Source organism: Osmerus eperlanus, chromosome 15, assembly GCF_963692335.1.
Source record: "Osmerus eperlanus chromosome 15, fOsmEpe2.1, whole genome shotgun sequence".
Taxonomy (NCBI): domain Eukaryota; kingdom Metazoa; phylum Chordata; class Actinopteri; order Osmeriformes; family Osmeridae; genus Osmerus; species Osmerus eperlanus.
This window is the reverse complement of record NC_085032.1, coordinates 10,480,172-10,501,270: the sequence shown is the minus strand read 5'-3', so window position 1 is coordinate 10,501,270 and position 21,099 is coordinate 10,480,172. Positions and strand designations below refer to the sequence as shown.

The window sequence follows — 21,099 nt, the reverse complement described above, 5'->3', positions numbered from 1 at the left end:
GCGTGTATGTGTGTTGGTTAAGGTTGGGGGTGATGATGAATCACCCCCAGTGTGTTACAGTAATAATCAACAGGAGAGTCACCACAAGCATAGCAGAGCTCACAAATCCATTTTGTTCAACAACTAATTTGTCATACTGTCAATTTACATTGCCTGAGGTCAGCACAGGCCCAGACCAGCTAGCCACTGGGAGCCTGAGTACACACACACAAACACACACACAGAGATTTGACTCAGTCAACATGAGCTGACAGTGAGGAGTGGTTGTAGGCGTTTGCACATGTTTTATATTTATTCATGCATATAGTTTCAGCTGGAATAGGTCAAAAGTGAGGAAATAGGGGTGTGTGAGATGTGATGGGCCGGTTCCCAGAAGGAAGGAAGGTAAAGACTGGTAGAGAAAACTGAGGGATGGAGGAGGGCAGAGTGAGAGATAGAGATATAAATAGAGAGAGAGACTGCAGTCTTCCCATACCCTGTGCACTGTACCTATAGATATACCTACATATATGAGGTATACCACGCAGCACAGGGGCCAGGGGGGGCCAGGTCATTGCTCACACTCACTCAGGCTTGCAGGGCCCCTGCTGGGAACGAGTGGTGGACCCTGTAGCTCTACATTACCAGTACGTCCACTATAAATGACATGGTTGGCAGGAAGGGGGATTGATCATCTGTCACAATAATCCAGGAAGTATTTCTGCAGAGGAAGCCAAAGAGAGTGGAAGTCAGTGAGGCGAGTGGACCTTGTGAGTCCCTGATGGTCTACACACCTGAGGCATGTCTCTCTCTCTCTATTTATATATATATATATATACAGTAGACACAGCTCAGATAAATCAAATTAGGATTTTAGAATTATTTCCCTCCATAATGTCAACAGCAAAAGCACTTAATGGAGTTTGAAATAACCTAGGTTTAGAGAAGACTACACCAACAACAACTTCCATGAACCAATTTCCTAGTCCCACACATCTGATACCCATCTACTGGACCAATCACATTGTATCATATACCTGAATCCCAATTTCTAATAGCAACATACACCGTTATGAAATGGCCAAGGACCATGGTCCAGTGACCAGGGGCTACAAATCAGCGGCCAGAAACCAGGGGCCAGCGTATCCAGAGGTGGAGAGTCTGCAGCCCCAGAGAGATTAGCAGACCGAGAATGAATGGACAGAAGGAGATAATGAAGTGCACTGTGAAGTCCATGGGGTCATCTCTCTCACCTCGTCTCAGATAGCAGCTCACTGTATTTGTCACTGTCCTCCCCTGTATCCCACATGATGGATGGCAATGAGAATAAAGCTTATAGTCTGCCTTTTTGGAATCTTTTTCTTTTATTTTTGTCAGCGTTAGTGATGTGGAAAAGTTAAGGGCCATTGAGATGAACTTCATGAAATGTAATCATGAGAGTTGAAGCTTTGGAGGCGTAAGGTCTCAATGTGGAGTGCCTGGAAATCACTGCAAACTAATTAATGTCATAGCCAATGGTCAAAGCTATACGATTATCTATATGACTTTCCAGGGTGATGGAAGCTGTCCTCTAGTAATTTGCACCTGACTTGAATACATCTGTAAATGTACTGTGTAGCATTTCATTTTCATGTGGCAGTAATTTACAGTCCATCAAACCTCCTAAATCTATACAATTCCTTACAGCATTCACATACAACTTAGCCAATAAGGTTTCAGTTTACCGGAGACAGACCACACAGAGTTAGTGTTTTCTTATTGTCACGTACTAAGGACAGCATGGATATCCTCCATTCATCCTTCCCACCCAACTCAACACCTTCAAACACCATGGTGTTTCTCAACACCATCTTATGTTTCAGGGAGTGGTCCCTGGCCTCTCCCTGCCCTGCACTCTTTGTCCTCACCAGGTCTTATTGTGGTCCCTTACACTCACAAGCCTGTGTCCTCTGTGTCTCTGAGGGGCGTGTAACACACATGCACGCACACACACGTGTACTTGCCTCTGTATGTGATTTCTGTGTGTTTGTGTGTCTGTGTGTGATGGCGTGTCTGTGTTTGTGTGTCTGTGATGGCGTGTCTGTGTTTGTGTGTCTGTGGGTGATGGCATGTCTGTGTGTCTGTGTGTGATGGCGTGTCTGTGTTTGTGTGTCTGTGTGTGATGGCATGTTTGTGTGTCTGTGTGTGATGGCGTGTCTGTGTTTGTGTGTCTGTGTGTGATGGCATGTTTGTGTGTCTGTGTGTGATGGCGTGTCTGTGTTTGTGTGTCTGTGTGTGATGGCGTGTCTGTGTTTGTGTGTCTGTGTGTGATGGCGTGTCTGTGTTTGTGTGTCTGTGTCTGAACCCTGATGCTCCTTGAGCAGTTGTTCAAAGCAAATCAAGACAGTGCCTTCCTCTGCACTGAGTTTGTAGTTTGTAGTTTAACAAACAGATTTATGGGGATTTGGGGAATCTGGGGAGGCAAACAAACATGATGTTATGGGTGCATTAGCTGTACTTCGAGATGGTGGAAAGGTTTTTCAAGCTGCAGTTATTTCACAATAAATATTATTTTCATCATAAATAACCATAATTATTTTCATGAAGTCATTTACTTTCCTAAAAACAATACTGTGACCTATCCTTAGAAGACCATAAATATTAAGCGGCAAACGCCAAAACAGCACAAACTGATAATAATCACAGTCATTATGAGGATATTATCATATATTATCATCTCCAGTAATGTCCAGCAATATAGTGGAGGAACTCATTAAAAGTAAGGGTCTGTTGCAGAAGCAGACATCCATCATCTCTCTCCAGCAGGGGCCAACTGCACAGTGCTTTAACAAGCTGGCCATACCTCTCGCCAAGCAAAACACTTTGTTGACAAGCGAGCGAGGACTCAGATAATTGTTTTTTTCTTCTCCGCGGACAAGTTAATTAATTTTAATTAGTGCCATCCCTTTGCTCAAGGTCACGGGGAGCACCGGACCAGACGGAACTAGAAATGGATTAGCGTTTGTTGTCGCTTGTATCTGGCATTATCAACGAGAGTCTCTTATCGTTGTACTGTATTTAGTCTGAGGCTAGGCTGCTATGTTTATCTTGGACAGACCCTTACAAATAAATTGTGGCTGCAGGTCATAAGGTAAAACAGTCCATAACCACATATTCAACTGGTAACACATGCTTCTTCAATAGTGCACTTAGGGCAATTGGCAGAAGACAGAAGCATTACAAGTTTCCTCGTAATATAACTGTAACCTACACGATTGGCGGGCCACAAAAACTGCCATTAAATCTTTTTAACAAGGACGAGAAGACTGTGAAAGAATGATGTGCAAAAGTGTGAAATACGCTGTTATAAAAAACAAATGGTTACCAGAGACAGACCATAGTAATTGGTTTTCAGCTCTGCTATAAAATGACATTTTGTCTCAGAAGCTTTAGAAGATGAACTGAAACCCAAAGGGCTCACATAGCAGTAAAGTAGACATGGAATATGGTTAGAGTTAAGGGGATGTAAATTGGTTGTTGGTTAGATTCAGTATCCCATTATCAACCACTGGGGTTTATAGCTAATAATAAGGGCTAATTTGAGAAGTTGCCTTTATATGGCAGTCAATTCTCTCATGTCCAGGGCTGTGTGTCAAACAGTCAAAAAATGTTGCCTCAGATTGGTAGTGTCAACAATGACAGGTTGAATACGCTTTGGTCCTGACCAGTAAAGATTTATGAATTTAATTAACAGTTTTTTTATTGGAACACATAAATTAAATGTTCATTCATTTTTAGTTCATTATTCATTCATGTATTCAACAGTTTTACATGAGAGTCAACATCCTCGTTAGAGAAGAGTTAGCTGTAGGCTAAGCAGGCTGGAGATGGAAGTAGATCCCATAAGTCAACTGACAAAACTTTATTTTTTCATGAAAACATTGTATCTCTTGGCTTGTGAAATAACCAAACAATATTCATGACTGGTTCCACAATGATTTATTTATAGACAGTCAAAACACAGGACAGTTCACTACAAAAATATTTTATCTTTGCGGCGAATCATGTAGGTGGTCCTGTGTTCTGAGTTAGGGTTAGAGTTTGAGCGTTGCTTTCAGTTAGAGTAGGAATCTTCTTTTCAAGCTCTTTCTCATGAGTTCCTGGAAAAAAAACACATGTCTGCACTGATTGGCCAGTAGGCTTGTTACATCAGTCCCAAAGCACATATTACCCTAATAGTTCTGCTTCCTATTAACTCCTTCATTGATTAGCTAATTGCTTGGAATCCCTGATCTGTGCCCCAGTGGCCTGTGGGTGCCACCCAAGGGATTGTGGGCTTTGTGTCAATATTCTCCCCATCTCCGCCTTCTCATTTGTTCCCCTCTCTAGGACTCTTCTACAGACCATGAAGCATGAGATTGGATTTACAGTGTCACGGAATAAAGCTCATTGTTTCGGTGTGTGAGAGGGGCAACAAAACCGCTAAAACGCCTGCTCATCTGACTGGAAAGAGGATCAAAAGCATCACATACAGGAAACACGAGCTGCTTTTCTTCCACTCACAGACAAATTGTTTAGCTTAAAATAGAACACAATTGCCTTTTTTTCTGTTGCTTCTGTTCTGTGAAGTTCTAAGGTTGCCACTTTCAAGGGAGAACATGAGTGACTGAGGTCAGAGGATCAAGGAGCCAACATGAAGATATTTCCAGGAACTTGTTTGACTTCCATCAAGGTGGACACATTGAAATTCACACCACGAGTTAGGCTCATTGTAGTGGGGGCATCCATGCAGAATGTCCTCGTGCTCTTTGCATTCAGCCTCATACAATGTGAAACTCAATCAGGGAGTTTAATTGAACGGACGCTCTTTGAAATCCCAACTGTCCATTTTTCTCTTTCATTCTCGCCCTTTTGCTTGAATTCATTGTCTTTTATCTTGCAGAATGGAAGCACATTATCAGTTAATTAACTGCTATCTGCAACGATGCAACAATAATAACACCTTTAAAAGTGAAAATTAACCGTAATCTACTTCAGTTCAGTTCATGTACCAGTGCTGCCATTAACAACCAAACATCCATCATTAGGTCCACACTGAGGACAGTGTAAAGGTTAGTCCTGGTTGAGGTTATGAGTGTTGAAGGTGAGGAAGGATCTACTTACTGAGAATCATAATGACCATATTTGAAATAGAGGTGTCTGTGGCACAGGTGGCCTTCACTTTACTTCAATTCATGCTTTGACTTAACCCTTGTGTTATCTTCGGGTCATTCTGACCCATCAGTCATTGTGACCCACCGTCGTATTGCGACAAATTTACCGCATACAAAGACAAAGTGAAGCATTTTCTTTTAACAGCTAGGCTGTCTCAGACCCCCCACATTGCAAAGGTTAAAAGAAAATTATTTTAATTTGTTTTTGTATTGGGTAAAATTGGGTAAACACAACGATGGTTCGTTATGAACCTTTGGGTCATGTGACCCGAAGGCAGCACGAGGGTTAAGCTGAGCAGGACAGGTGCCTATGGACACACAAACACACACATACTCTCTCACACAAAACTCTCCTTCTTTATTTCCGCCTGAGTGAGTTTCATCAACATCGCTCCTCCTTTTCTGAACCAGAGGGAATGAACCACTTTTGCCATCCCTGGTCCTGCGGTACCACAGTGTTTCTGTTCATGGCTCACAATTTATTTACCTCATTCCAACAATTATCCATTCAGGTTCCAACAGCAGCTATCAGCATTCAGCCAATCCACGGCAGAGCAGAACTGAATCTGGCTCCATCTGTGGTCGTCAGATGAGTCAGTGGAAACAGCTGGTTTTGGAGACTGGTTAGAAGCCTGACTGTGAGGTGGAGAAGCAGAATGGAGGCAGAGAGGCAACTATGCTGGATGGAGGCAGATAGCCCGAGGCTGGAACCTTCAAAGACTAGACTAGACCAGTGTGGTTCCCTTTAAAATAATTTGGATACATTCTCAAACTAAAGTTTCAAAGGGAATTTAAATCAATAGTCCAGACACATGATTAAAGATGTAACACAAATCAACTGTAGCACTTAAACTCTCCTTGCTGTGCATTCAAATCACATAGACATCTTCCACAACTCCCAAAACAAGTATAGTAGCAGCTAGAGTGCTGACTCACCAAATGGGATTTGGGAAGTCAACAGAGGGCCCTCCCTCAGTGTGTGTGTGTGTGTGTGTGTGTGTGTATGTATGCGTTTTTAATTTTAGACAGAGCTGTCAACTCAATGCAACCAGACATCGATGCTGACAAATCAGATCTTTTTATCTCATCTTGCATCTTATTACAGCAATCTTTCACATAAGAAGAACCTATTGAGATGGGTGATCAAAGACAATAGGAGTGGATGCCTCTGCTTCAATCAAATGTCCGACAGCTGATGTATGAGAAGGAATCTGAGGTCACCTCCCCCCACCCCCACACATAGTATATCAAGATGCTTAGTGCAAGAGTTCCCAAACAATCTGTACACACCACACATAAATACAGTGCAAGCGCATAACAAAACCACACCCATACACACAGTATTCTGTGATATTGTGCCCTTATCCTCACATTCCAGGGATGGCGTAAGTGATCCTGGCATAAGTGCTTTTGGCAAATGTGTTTTCTGCATGGCTAATGAGAGTCGGGCTCCCTGCCTGTCAACCTCACTGCTCCACTGCTACGAGTCTCTAGAAGGTTCTCTCTGGAGCTCCTGGAGCTTACGCACAAAGTGTAGTTTGATTCCAACCATCATGGTTCAATTAAGATGGATATTCACATTCCGCCGATAACTGAAAACAACGGCTCTTCAGTTCAGCTCGAGGACAGCCGGACAGGGAGGTGTTTTACACAGACGGCACTCTGTAGCTGTGGAGGTGAACACTGAGGTCCCCTTAGCAAAGGTTACATTTGCATAAGGTCAGGCATTGTTGGCATTCAGGAAGAGGGGGAGGGGGGAGGGAATCGCAGAGCCCAGATATGAGTGTTCCCTGGAATTATCAGGTGATCTTTGGCCTTCTGCTATTTTCCAGGTCGCTTCTCTCCCCGATCAGAAACTCTAATCGTCAGGCGCAGTTCTATGTCGACATAGTTCTTTGTCTGACTGCGGGCAGCACGGGGACAACACAAAACGGTTGAGCATAAATGTTGTTTGGATGTGGTCAGGAGAGAACGGGGGGAGAGCAGGTGCCGTCTTTCACCTGAGGTTTGGGTACCCGTGTGCACGGCCAGCACTCTGACATCCACCTCTCACACGTGGTCACTTTCATGCCTATCTGAGAGATGTCCTTGGGCATTTTACAGTCAGTCTCTAGATCCCAGTCAGTGTCCTACCCTATAAGGGGAGGCTGACAACTGGCTGACGCTGACAACTCCCCATTTTGGGGATTTGTTTGAGGATTCATTCAAGTAAATTACATCAACGACACTGACCAACAAATTGCTTTAGGGTTTATGTAGCCTACAGCACGGCCTGTATGACACAACACATCGGCATTCTCTACGAAGCCTTTCATCAAACAGTGCTACCTGGGAGATCAGAGGACAGGGCTGATGAAAATAGATAGCATCTACTGATCAGATAAAAGGATCAATTAAGTGAACTCTGCCAAGTCCCTGGTCCCTATGTGTGTTCACTGAAGGGTCTGTTCTCATCTCAGTGATTAGCATCTGGTTCAGACAGCCTGTCTTATTGTTGAAAAGCAGCCGGAATGCTCAACTAGCTTGGAGAGAAGACCGGTGAAAATCATTGATCCTTCTCAGAATAAACTGCGTCTATCCGTCTTCTCATGCAACACTTTGATGATGTCTTCTCAAGATGTTGCTTCAAAAACGGAATTTCAATTTTTTATAGTCCCTCCTTTTGTCGCATTGGGCTCTGTCTACCTTTTCCGAAGCCCTTCCTTACGAGTCACTTCTGTTGTCACTCATAAGCCAATGGGACAGTCCTTATCCTGCTTCCCAGCTATTATCTACTATGTCATTGGTTGAGATGAAACAGTGGACTGGTTATTAAGATCTATTACGCTACTGTTTGCCAGTGGCTCTCCCAAACCCCTGGTGAGACAACAGGTGTGTGAGTGTATATATGTGCATGTGACATTTTCAGTGAATGGCCAACAAAGGTTTTCCAAAATATACTGGATCTGAGTAACACATACTTTTCCACCTCTTTAACTTTTTCTTGCTCATTTTCTTTTTCTTATTCGACCCAACCATGTCTCTAGCTCTCTCTTTCTGACATTTTCAGTACTTTACATTTATTTTGGGCCCATTAACACATACGCCCTAAAGTAATTAAGATTGATTCCACAGACGGTGTTTCCTATCTCATGTGCACCCCCCAGTGCCACACCCTCCATGGAGAAACTCTGACTTTCATGTTTAATCCTGTAGCGGCACCCCTAATAAACGCATGATAATAGTGCAGTCTGCGTGCAGACTCTGATAAGCAGCCGAAGCTGTTAAAACAACTCTATGAGATAAAGGGACAGATGACAATCCATTTCAGCTCTAAGCAGAGTAAATGTGTGTGTATATTTGAAAAAAACCTACATCTGGTGAAGACGAGCCAGAAATCCAGTTGAACTGCCTGTTTGAACAGTAAGGTACTCATTTGGCAAGAAAGCAGTTACCTGATCTAAACACTAGTCATTAACTATAATTTCGGTTTGTTATGAGAGGTGAAATAGTATACTGTTATTACACAAGGACAACATTAATTTGAAGTACGATGAAGTCTTAAACAATTAGAATAATGTCTTTAGTCATAGTTTAAAAGGGCGTCCCCAACTTAAATGACTGGGGTGGGGAAAATAACAGAAATATTGACACCTAATCCATCTTCACCCAACACTGGAATGTGCTTTTTTGCTGAACTGAAAAACACAAGTAGTGATATTTTCCATGGACATACCACTTCAAGGATACTTGACATTTTAGTCTTACCTAAGGCTTGGTAGAAGCGCTGAGGCAAAAACAGTTCTACAATCTACATTTCAGTTCTCCTTGTTATGGAAGTAAATTTAGCTTAAAAGTTGCAGAGAATGAGACAAAACCATAGACACAGAAAATGGATGGCCCTGAGACCTCACTACTCATTCCAAAACATGACAGCACATATTGATTTGGAGTCTTTACAGACCCAATTATGTTTACTCCTCAATAACAAAACCAAGCTTCAAGTTTGACTATAAACATCAATAGCCTCCTGCTCAACACTACTTTAGGAACATGATGCCTGAGAGTTAAGAAAAACAATGATAATGTAGGCCTGTGGTTGTATAAACACATCAAAAGTACATTATCAGCAACATGTGACGCCTGTACCTTAGAATGAGAAGTTATAAAACAGAGCAACACTTCCCCCAAGTGGCTGACAGATACATTACAGGCTAACACTAGAGGCTAACACTACAGGCTAATACTATTCTATTACAGGCTAATAGAAGGATACAACCAATCTCAGGTGATCATTTTGATGTTATTAACAAGCACACAGGTTGGCTAACTGCTGAAAAAAATACAATAATGTAGATGGTGTTATGCCTTACAGAAGTAGTCACTGGTTTTCATTTTTATTAACATTTTCTCAACAAACCTTCTGGGGGTTTAGCAGTTCCTTGTCAAGTTCTACAATAAGAACAAAACATTTGTGAAACTGGATGCAGTATTTTATTTTTGCCAAGTCGCGTGGGAAAAATATCAAACAAATAATTCAGACAAAATTATGAACATGTGTTTATTGAAGAAGTAACCCCAACTGCTAAAAACATGAACGCAACAAAATAAACAATTCAATCCACAGAATGCATAAGGCCTTGATTAGAGTGGTTTGATGTGTCCAGCATTTAAGACATGGAAATAAACATGAATGAACATGGCCACATCAACAACCTGAACCATTTTGTTGTGATGCTCAGTAGCTGGTTTACTTGAAGCAGGACTCTGAGTTGTGACTAAGCTAGGGCTCGTCAGTACACATCCCACTTGACAGAGAAGACCTGGGATTTGTCATCACAAAATGGAGGACGCAATAGTAACATGATTCACAGAAACCCCAGCCTATTTTCTACTTTAGAGGGTCATGACTGAGTCCCTCTATAGTTTGGATTCATACATTTCTACCCCCCCCCCCCACCCACACACCAAGTGTATCAGGTCATCCATACAGTGGGGACCAAACATAGGGATCCATTCCCCTACATGTGAGGGGGGGGGGGAGGATTCTGAGAGACATTAACAATAGCACAACATCTATGCCAGTCTCCAATATATAGAGATGACACAATACAACCAAACAATTAAAAATGAAAGATTATAAACAAAAAAATAGCTGACTTCCAATAGCAGCCTGAGACGAGTGAGAGCAGGGTGAGGTTTTGCATGGAACAGGCCAATGTTAAAAAACTGTTATAGGTTGTACATTAATGTGTTATCAGCCTCTGGCTGTTTCAAGCTACATTTCATATGAAGGATTTGCTTTGAAATCACATCACCGCTGCCCTTTCTGACCTTGACTCCACCTCGGTCTAAAAAAGCCTTTCTGTTGGGCGTGGAAGAAAATGAACACCTTTAAATCAGGTGAATCATCTGTATTGTCTAAGTAAATGAACTTAATAATAGTGGACTGGTCATAACAGTAATAAAAAAGGCCATCATTGGAGCGCTAGCTCCCGTCTGCTGGCCTACTGTATATATGTGCGTGTGTGTGTGTGTCTGTGTGTGTAAATCACCCTCCTTCACTCTGTCTGATTGGTTTGGACGCTGCAGGTGTGGAAGAGTGATCCAGAGGCACACAGGCTCCATGCAATCATCTGTTATCATGACTCAACAGAAACCACTCCTCAGTAGAAAATAGAAAAACGTGTGGTTTGAAAACCAACAAACACACACACACACACACACATATATATATATACCTCATCCTCTCTCCGCTGAGATGAGAGAGAGATGTGATCGGCAGTGATCGCTGAGGTCAAGGGGAGGAAGGCAACATTTGAAAAGGCATGTTGGCAAGTCGCTACTGTTCTACATGGATCTGCCCCCGGAGGGCTGTGATTGGTTGAGGCAGAGAGTACCCTCTCGCTGGCTAGGCAGTGTGAGGGGGCTCGGCGTGTAGGGGGGCGGGGCTTCACTCATGCTGCCGGAGTCCTCTCCCTCATCGAGCGCCGGGGGGGCGTGGCGGGAAGAGTGTGGGGCGTCGGTCTCATCGATCTGGGCACACTCGCTGTACGGAGGTGGCTTCAGGTCATCCACTGGGGAGGGAGGTCAGAAGGTCAATAAAGCAGTCCAAGGAAACATCGGCCTCAGACATACCTACTTCAGATCATACTCGCCACCACTGATCCTTTTTTATTGACGATGGCTGAAACATTGTCGTCAAAATGAGTCCTTAACAATAATAGCTCTTGATTGAATAGAGAAATAGGTGTTTTTATGACAAAGTTGTCTGGAGGCCGGAAGAACCCAGTGGGAGGTTGTGACTCATGGTAGCTGCACCGTCCCTGACAACCACATCCTGTACACGACACGTTTCCACGATCACCTTGGAGCTCGCGCACACGCCACATGTCGTCACTCCCGATGTTTCCAAGGAAACTGGCGACAACCCTTTCATTCATATAACCTTTTGAGCAATTCTGTCGAAATATGGATGACATTGCGCCGCTCAGACGGGTCACCGCAGTGGAACGAGGGGAATCTCACACCAGAACCACATATCAGATGAATAAGCCTGTCAGAGCAGTGATCTGTGGGGCTGTTTCTCAGAACTTTTAAACTCCCTGCAAGCACCACCACTGATTCTCATGGCTTTAGAGTCGTGGTGTCACACTGGTTGACCCCACTACACAAGTTGGCAATGGGGGAGCAGGGTGGCAGTATTGGTGGTGGTGTTGGGATGGGGATAGGCATAGACTAGAGGTTTGACAGGCTGCCAAGGGCTGGTATTGTACCATGGGGAGGGGGAGAAGTGTCAGGGGAGAAGTACTGAACAGGCTGCACATTGTTTCGTTTTAGTACCTAAGCTGTGATATTCATTTTATGATTATTCCACTTTGGGGTATTAGGTTCATGCTGCAGTGTCTAAGCTAAGTCATCTAAGTTCATGATCTAGACAGAGTGACATCTGTAGGTCACATACTCTGTTCTGCCGTCAGAAGCGCTGCGAGCTGGGCTCACCACATCCTCCTGATGTCGATATAGAGACAGTGGTGATGCATGCAAATGTGTGGGAAAGTAAATGGGGAGGTAAAAGGGGAGAGAGAATGTGTAAAAGGTTGTGTGTGGGGAAGTGGCGTGTGGGGAAGTGGTGTGTGTGGGGAAGTGTGCCTCACCTCCGGAGACAGCCTCGTAGGGAGGGGGCATGTCCAGCTGAGAGAAGGAGGCGGCCGGGGGGAGGGAGGCGGAGGGCTCCCCAACAGAGCCCTCATCCTGGACGCCGTACCAACTGGGCCAGATGGAGGAGGACTGTGGAAGAGGAACACACGTGTCAGGAGGAACCTGAGGGAGGGGAGGGCTGGGGTGGGATGGTGTTGGGAGGAAGAGAACAATTTAAAGAGGAACTGGATTTTGGACCATGACCTTACGACACCAACTGCTGTAGCCTACACACACACACACAACATAACGACTGGGAACATTGCCGTGAACAGGTGAAGGGGTTTAGTATGTGTCCGTGCGCACACACACACACACACACACACACACACACACACAACGGTGAGCTGCGGGTTCAGACACAGTGAGTGTCATGGAAACAGGCCTGCTTCAGTGATTTCTGCTCTTGACTCTACTTGCTCCTGTATTAACCAGCAGAAACCAGTCTGCACAGGATTTAGGATCTGCAGACTGCTTGACCAACGGGACGGCCATGGGGGAACTAATAAAGTTGCGTCAAATGGGATCATTCTGTCAGCTGTCAGTGTCTCCAGGTCTTTTATGACTGGGACTAAAAACCTAACACTAACTAAAATGTCTGAGAGCCGGGACTACGTTACCCATAATCCTACAGTGCAAAGAGAGACCAACCCCCCCCCCCGGCACTCTCTCAAGGGTAACAACGGAAACAAACAGAATCTTTGCCCCCACTGTCCTATATCTCCAGCATCACCCCTTCACTGCCCCCCACCTTGTGTACTTCCCTGTCAAGCCGGCCTGCTCTTGGCCTCCCTCCAGAGATCTTACAGACAGCCAGCCCTGGGTTATGGATGGCTCGGGGTCTCGTTGAAACACATTCCACTCACATTTATACACGGATCATCATGGACCACAGGGTGGGAGAGAGGACAGGAACCGTGGGTTTGAAAGAGATGTTCAGTATAGATAACGAGACAGAGAGAAGGGAGGTAGAGGAGATCCAGGCAAGCAGCTGAATGGCGGAGCAGAACCAGGCTGGTGGGTTCGGGGTGTGGGGTCTGGGCTGTTGTAGGTCATTAGGCCTCTCAGAGGTCAGGGTGTGGCTGAGACAGACCAGTTGGGGAGAGGAGGTCTTTGTGTGAACTGGTCTTTAACTACACTTAGCACTCAGTTTCCAGAAAAGCTTGTTCAAAATAGTCTTATATATGCACATCAAAATTAAACCCTTGTTTTGATCAAAAAGTCTGATACAAAAGCTAACCGACAATTGTAGTTTGATGCAGAGCACTTCACTGTTGAGGGAACAGAATGGGAATCTCTCTTGACTGGAATCTCCAGAGGACGGCTGCCAAAACTGACAGCCTTTCCTGTTGAGCAACAGTCCTCTCAGAAGAGTTAAATATAAACCTTTTTTCTCAGGACTGCACATCTGGAAAACAAGGGAGACTCATAGTACTTGGAAGTGGGAGGAGGGGGTTGTGGGCAGGGAATGTAAAGTGTATTCATTAGGGGGGTGGAGTTGCCATGGCCAGCTCGTTATCAGAGCGCTCTGGGAGTTGGGTCTATGTGGCAGTAAAAAATAAAAATAAAAGGAGAAAAAAAGAGATGCTCATCTGGGCGTGCAAGCACATTCAGCCATGCAGTATTCCATGCAAAGAGCAGACTGTTTATTTTATCATAGAGAAAAGGGTAAGCTACTGGACAAGAGTATTTATAGAATTCAAAGAAAAAAATATTAGACTGATATTAAAGTATATAAAAGAGTGAAGTTGGGTGGAAAGAAGGAGGAAATAATTCCCTAAGAATCTCAATAACTGAATGATTTCTGAAGTGCTTGAAGTTTTGATTTGGGAAGATTGTTTCCAGGTGTTGTAGGAGTGGCTATGGAACTCAGAGGAGGCAGACATTGGAGAGGTGACTCAAGACTTCAAGGCTACAGGAACAGCAGCCCAGGGGAAGCATACAGAGAGAAAAAAAAACACCTCTCCTTGTCAATGGAAACATTGGCAAGTCACTGATCAAAGCTGTGGAGCAGACCGTCTTAGACAGTAGCTCACTGGGCCTGCCAGCGCACAAACAACCTGGAGCAGAAGGACGAGGAGATTAAACCTACTGTGTAGATGTCATTTTTACACTCTCAAAAAGAAGGGTGAAGATGGTAGTCTCTCAAGAGAGTTATTCATGCTCTGTTGTCTGTTTGGGTTCTTCCTTTTGGCTCAGAGGCTTTCACAAGCATGGGTTAGATTTGACAAGTAGGGGATACTCCCAGTTAGGCCCGACGCTGGCTCCCTCACACATGACTCTTCTGTTTAGTAGGAGTCTCCGACAGCACTGATGCTATGAAGGTCACACACATGTGTTAACGAAACATGCACACTAGGTATCGCGGTTGACGTACACAAACACAGACAGGTCCCCTAACTACCCCACACAAGCAAAGTATAGGCCAAGTTATCCCAAAACATGATAACTGAATTTTTGTGTTGAGGCACAACATTGAATAACCCAACGTGATTGGACAATTCCTTTCAAACTGACTAAACAACTGCAGAATCACCCTCAGGAGAGAAATCACCTCCAAGGACCTCTGAAAGGCCACTGTTTATCGACACTCTCCTGGGTCTTTTGCCAAAATGAGTTTCTGTGCCTCTCTTTAATGCATGACTAGGAACAAAGCCAGGGTGACTAGGTTCTTGTTGTGTGGCGCTCTGTTGAAACTGTGAGTCAGTGGCTTTCCTACATCCTTCCTTTTTCACAACGAAAAAACATAGCTTGTCTCTTGCAATTAAGTAGTTTAAAAGAAAGCCTCATTTCGATCTAGGACCCCAAATCATTTATGTACAGAACAACAAAAAAGTGTGGATAGACGGGAGGCATGCATGTGCTTACATTTTGTCGCTCACACATCTGATGGAGGTAGGCCCTTCCTCCAACGATGACTATCTGTGCGTTGCGAGGGTTACTAAGGTAGGCAGCCAGCTGTCTCTGTCGTGATCGGTACCAGCACACATAGAAGAAGATCTTGATAATAATGAAGATGATGACAACTCTACAACACCAAAGACAACAGAGACAATTAGGTCATGTTCAGAGAGGTTGGGGGATTGCAACAAAGGGTTAAGTGACATTCAGACTCAATTACATAACATTTCCAAGGGTAGACTGTAACTTACATGTACCAGTATAATTCCATTGTGAGATACTACTTGATGAAAGATCTCATAGTATGGCAAATCGTCCCTGTAACACAATAGGACAGATCCATTGCATTGGCAGACTGGCCTAGGGTAAAACCCCACTGCTAGTGCTGGCTACCTTGTTGTAACTCGTAAAGTTGACTGAACAGCACCTTTCTGGAATGCATTCAGACATGGGTGTCTGGCTACCTCGTATCTGGCTACTACAATCAATACTTAAACATCCACCACATCTAATGTATGTCAGGTTGTTGGTAGTCTAGCCACCTAACGTTAGGTGATCTGTTTAGCATGTTAACATAACAAAAAAGTTCACACTTGAGTTTAAACAAGCAACTATAGCAACTACTGGTAAACTAGACTACCCAAGTTAGTAAGAGACGCTAGCTATAAATATAGTAAATGAGGTAACAAAGACAACATGGTAGCTAGCTAACTTACCGTGTCAACGAGGAATGTCATATGGAACCGTCTGCCAAAACTGTCATTATATTTACTCTTCTAGGTTATATGTTCGCTAGGCTACTTGTATTACTAGCAAGCTAAAATGTTGCTAACAGGCAAGCAGGCTGTTTACAGATATCACGTTAGCTAGATAGCAACTTATACAAGCAATGCTAGCTAAACTGTAAACAAAATACGCGTAGCGTCAGACTCAATGTACAAATTGCGCTGAAATAATTCGATACTATCTCCGTTTAATAATTTCGATTTACTGTATTGAAACAGAGCATTTACGCTTGCTCAAGCTACCAAATTCTCGAGACGGACTGGCTTTTGTTTCAGTCTGGTCAAGGAGCTCAAAACCTCGAGTCTGGGAGCAGCAGTGTTTGACTTCCGTAGCTAAATGTTCACGTAAAGCTCGTTTTCCTGGTGAGTGCTAGCTCTACTTATGTCTGCAACCCTAAATCTCACTGCGGCGTGCTCAGGGAACCCACCAGTGGTAGCCTACGTGCTGAGAAAATCTTGGAATCCTATGAATTGCAAAGCATTCTCTTCTGGTATGAACACATGCTGTACATTGATTTGTATCCGTTCTTTACAGTGTGGGGTTTTGGTTTTCCACAAATATACCTAATTGTATATAAAACTGTATTTACGACACGGGTTTGTCTCCATCTAGCGACAATCATAGTGTTTGCATCAACCAAGGATACACAGGTCTTGAGTCCTTGGACATTGTTGCCCGTTTCCTCTTAGTAATATGACTAAATCAATCTAGAATGTAATACTGCAACCTCTTCTTAACATCCTCTTAACATCTTCAATCATGTTAAAATATGCAGATACTGTACATATCCAATCTCGCAGGAGCATAATGCAGAAGTTGCAATGCCATGCCTCTGAATAGAGATAAGTTTAGCATAACACAATATTTCTGATCTTGTTAAATTTATTAGAAAAAAAATGTTTTGGGGGAAATTGCAACAATTGCAGAGAAATCTACAGAATTTGTTAAGTAAACATTATTGAAACACTGCGGTAGCATCTTCACTTAATATACAGTAACATTCCATAATTGTTTAAAATGTTAAACTGCAATCGACATTGACCATCTCATGTTCAAGCCAGACATCCCCAAAAAGTATGTTACCGTAATGTTTACTGTTACAACACTGTTCAACTTTGCTGCTTTTACTATATTATACAATCACCGTCCACCAGTAGTAAGTGCTTATTGGCCTATTCCAATAAATGGCTAACACATACATCTCATCAAAGCAACCATGCATTTGTTGTACTGATCTATGGAGCATAGACTGCTGCTTGCTTTCAATTATCTGTTGTATTACTTACAAAAATATTGCACGTTTTGTCAAAATGCTGCCATTTCTCCTACGAATAGGTAACCTCATTCAACCTTTAATCAGTCTAAGGACATGGCAAAAACCATTCACACTCCCTGAAAACATTATTAGTGATCACGGGAAAAACGACCACACTTATTTGGCCATGGTCTGTGAAGTTCCACTTCTTCAGACCGAAATACACCATATTATCTGTTATCTTCTACGACGATGGTTCTCCTTGGGTAGGTGTCGACCTCCACAAATATGTAACGGAACTCATACTTCCCAGTTTCAGGGTTCTGTGAAAAGAACAACAAATATATAATATGTATACACACTTTAGTGTTAAACCCTCCACTTAGACAACAATTACTTCTGCCAAAAGTGAGTTAGTACATTTGAGTACATTGCACGTGGTTTTAACTCAGTCTCCAAAACTAGTTCCCAGTGGAAATCCTGTTTGAGTAAACACTATGACATCAACAAGATGATTAGGGAAAATTAAAAGAATGACCTCTTTTGATTCTGAATGAACAGTCCCTTTCCGTCCAGGCTCTTCCCCCTCAATGTAAAACTTCAGTCTCATATGTTTCAGTCCATCCTTCATAAACTCAGCATGGCTGGTGAATGAAAACATAGTGACACGTTACTATTTTACCCTTACAGTTTACAGCTGGTCATTAGATAAGTTATTCCTGTAGAAAGAAAATTATTTTGAAAGCTGACCTGACTTGCTGTCTCCTGCCTCTACGAGTGGTCTCACCATAGCATTTGATTGGCTCCCCAAATGCCCCTATCACCTGCAATTTAAATAAAGAGGGGGAAATGAATATCCAGAGACTATAACCAAATGTTGTCCAGTGATTTGAAATAAGTCAACTGATCTATACGTTTACAGAAAGAGCAAAATGACTGACACATTTTCTCATTGCACAAATATCACCACAATTACAGTACATCCTTCCAGCTTACCTCTGGGTTCAACCTGGTTTTGTCAAAAGCTTTCCCATATATTTTGCTTGGACTTGAGGTAGAGAACAACTCTTGGAACACCACATATAGCAACCCCCCTGATAATAAAAACCTGTATGTTAATAGTGTGATATTATTAGGCATGATAGATTGATTTAGACAATTGGGTAATGTTACCTGTCACCCCAAGTCCAATGAGCACAACGATCAAGTAGGTGAAGTCTTTGCCTGCCTCCTTCACTGTGGGGGAACAAAACAACAACATATAACACTTTAAATTACCTGCACCACCAGAGTTGTGTATTAGAATTATAAATCGTATTACCAGTCTGATATGACGCTTATGGATATGCCTCGCTACCTCAAGCTGGGTAAAACAGAAACTGGCAAGCATTTACCTTTTTGAGCTGCCGAGAGATTCGGCGCTGTTCCTAGCCTCGAGGTTGACAGCTGTCCACTCTCCGTTTCTTCAGGTTTGATTTTATTTCTTAGGCTTGTGTGGAAATAAATATTTCGTTTTTGTGTACACAAGACACTCCCTAAAATCGAGGGGTGACCCTCAATACCATGGAAAAAAGGTGTGGATGTCGACACAAAGTTGCCCCGTCTCTGCAGAATCAAGTTGCTCTGTGTGCGTTTGCAGATTTGCAGAGGGCTATAAATCCATACTGCCTGTTGCAAATTGCGATGCATACTTTTTAGTACGAACGAATAGATCATGATGTCCTCTAATAACGCTGGTAAATCAATGGTTGCTAGATACGTGACGAGTCTCGAGTCTCGTTTACCTCTTTGCAGCTAACGTATGCTGCTGATATTTTGTAATAACTTTAATGCAGTTATGGTACAACCTTCCGCGTTATGAAGAACCTTGAATAAGATACAACATAAATATGTGACTTAAGCTAAACATTTAGCTATCTGCAACAACACACACGCATGGATAGGTGGTAATGTTTGCAAGCTACTTGTGAGCCTGTCTGGCGCACGCCATGTTCGTCATTGCGTACAGTGGGAAGTGCCAAAACGTGATTGGTGGACTTGCGCGTTCAACTTTTACGCCGTTATCCAAGCGGTTAAAACGTAAGAATATTTTTTTATAGAAAAGCTAAATTGCCCCTGGCAGAAGTTGGCGAGAACAACTACAGCAGCAACCTTACTAAGTATGCTTTGAATTCGTCATTACATTTGATACATATGCATAAAGTACCTACAGTACAAAAATGAGCAAGAAACACAGAATCAGTAGTTTATAGTTTATTGAAAACATACAGTATTTTTTTTTTACAGTATTTTCTTAATTTGTTGTTACCAAAGAAAATATATTTCAACAAACAGGGCTGTCAGACATACACGTTGAGTTTTGACAGACAAATACAAATACAAGAGTTAATGTGGAACTCAATGTATGTTGACTACGATATGCCAAATATCAAATATAATAAACGACAACTCTGTCTTCGGTTCAATTGCAGACATAATTATTTCCAATATATGGTTTAAGTTTTCTTTTTTAATCTTTGGGTTTTTATCCAACTTGTTTGATCTAATGTATAATATTGATGTGAACAACCAACCTCATGGTTAAAGGGATGGCAGCTGCTCCTGGGACATTGAACTGGCCTGGCTTTGAGACTAATAATGCTTTTATTTCCTTGGTGCGTGCACTACCTTGCACCCTCAAATACTTTTGTGATATTCAGGACTTTGTAACATTCCATAGAGGATGGGATGCTAATTAACGAGCATCTAGGCCTAAAGATGATCCTAGCAAACAAAATTGCATCCTCACGTAGTATGTAAATTAAAGGGTTTAAACGACAAATGGTTTTTCATTCTACAAACAAATGTACATTAAAGGTATTTCCTTTAATCTTTTTTCTTTTTCAAAAAGTGTCTCAGTCCAGTATCTGAGATAAGTCTATCTGTTCCATGGCTTCATAATCCAAGTCTCTAAGGAACAGCAGTAGAGGGCACCTTAGTAATCCACAGCAAAAAAAATAAATAAAAAAATGCGTGCACAGGAAAAAAACTCATCACACCACCCTATGTTGATAATGTTTCTCAGTGCAAGAGTTCTCTCGGGATGCATGGGGGGGGGGGGGGGGGGGGGGGGGAGAAATGGTAAGTTCTGAATGTTGTCAGACCTGGCAAAATGTAGAGGAGGGATGCTTCTGTCTGGTGTATCTGTAGAGAGATGAAAACACCATTACTTCAGGTTGGGAGACCCAGACATTCTTCCCCCCAACATTTTTCTGCAGCATGATGAAACTAGGATGTGCACTGTGCTGTTTATAAATGTATGTTGTGTGTGGGTATGTGTGTGTGTTTGTTAAACATGAAGGTGACTAGGTGGGCATACTGCAGCATCAATATCATTTTAATAATATGTACAATATGGAATATGACTGGACACAGACTGGCACATTTTTCTGCAGCATGATGAAACTAGGATGTGCACTGTGCTGTTTATAAATGTATGTTGTGTGTGGGTATGTGTGTGTGTTTGTTAAACATGAAGGTGACTAGGTGGGCATACTGCAGCATCAATATCATTTTAATAATATGTACAATATGGAATATGACTGGACACAGACTGGCATATTGTAAATAAAAAGACAAACAAATGAATAATAACTAAAACGAAGCAGAAGAAGCTGAATATAAGATATGATCAGAAATATCCTTTAAATACAATACATTTTACAATAATTATTGTGGGGTTGTAGTGGATGATATAACTTGGTGTGTATGTTTGTAATCAATAACTCAGTCATTTTTACCCAGTGCTAGTGTATTTACATGTTCATA

The 21,099-nt window shown here is 42.6% G+C and overlaps 3 protein-coding genes across 4 annotated transcripts in view; all 3 read right to left on the bottom strand.

Annotated features, from left to right (window-relative positions):
• Positions 1-9,697: 9,697 nt before the first annotated feature.
• Positions 9,698-16,587, bottom strand: si:dkey-118j18.2 (uncharacterized). The gene is made up of 5 exons (XM_062479630.1): positions 15,968-16,587; positions 15,503-15,569; positions 15,219-15,378; positions 12,308-12,440; positions 9,698-11,227 (listed from the first exon to the last, which is right to left on the bottom strand). The coding sequence occupies exons 2-5, from the start codon at positions 15,520-15,522 to the stop codon at positions 11,001-11,003; spliced, it is 540 nt and encodes a 179-aa protein (XP_062335614.1). The 5' UTR covers positions 15,523-15,569; positions 15,968-16,587; the 3' UTR covers positions 9,698-11,000.
• Positions 16,588-16,942: 355 nt separating this feature from the next.
• timm21 (translocase of inner mitochondrial membrane 21) lies at positions 16,943-19,298 on the bottom strand. Its single transcript, XM_062480161.1, has 6 exons — positions 18,687-19,298; positions 18,466-18,528; positions 18,289-18,386; positions 18,043-18,116; positions 17,831-17,936; positions 16,943-17,615 (listed from the first exon to the last, which is right to left on the bottom strand). The coding sequence occupies exons 1-6, from the start codon at positions 19,006-19,008 to the stop codon at positions 17,523-17,525; spliced, it is 756 nt and encodes a 251-aa protein (XP_062336145.1). The 5' UTR covers positions 19,009-19,298; the 3' UTR covers positions 16,943-17,522.
• A 232-nt stretch (positions 19,299-19,530) lies between these two features.
• Positions 19,531-21,099, bottom strand: part of neto1l (neuropilin (NRP) and tolloid (TLL)-like 1, like) — a 52,848-nt gene continuing 51,279 nt past the window's right edge. For both annotated transcript variants that reach the window (XM_062480051.1, XM_062480053.1), the window contains one exon: positions 19,531-20,475. Coding sequence is in view for 1 of the 2 variants with exons in the window: in XM_062480053.1 (XP_062336037.1) it covers positions 20,430-20,475 (46 nt within the window). In the remaining variant the exon portion in view is untranslated. The remainder of the gene's footprint in view (positions 20,476-21,099) is intronic.

Excerpts from the sequence above, each read along its gene's own strand:
- si:dkey-118j18.2 (XM_062479630.1), bottom strand. The coding sequence starts at position 15,522 with ATGGAATTATACTGGTACAT. Across the intron at positions 15,379-15,502 it reads ATGGAATTATACTGGTACAT|AGTTGTCATCATCTTCATTA; the intron begins GTAAGTTACAGT and ends TTGGTGTTGTAG. Across the intron at positions 12,441-15,218 it reads AGATGTGTGAGCGACAAAAT|TCCTCCTCCATCTGGCCCAG; the intron begins GTAAGCACATGC and ends CCTCTTCCACAG.
- timm21 (XM_062480161.1), bottom strand. The coding sequence starts at position 19,008 with ATGATCTATTCGTTCGTACTAAAAAGTATGCATCGCAATTTGCAACAG. Across the intron at positions 18,529-18,686 it reads TCTCTCGGCAGCTCAAAAAG|TGAAGGAGGCAGGCAAAGAC; the intron begins GTAAATGCTTGC and ends GTTCCCCCACAG. Across the intron at positions 17,616-17,830 it reads TTCATTCAGAATCAAAAGAG|AACCCTGAAACTGGGAAGTA; the intron begins GTCATTCTTTTA and ends TTCTTTTCACAG.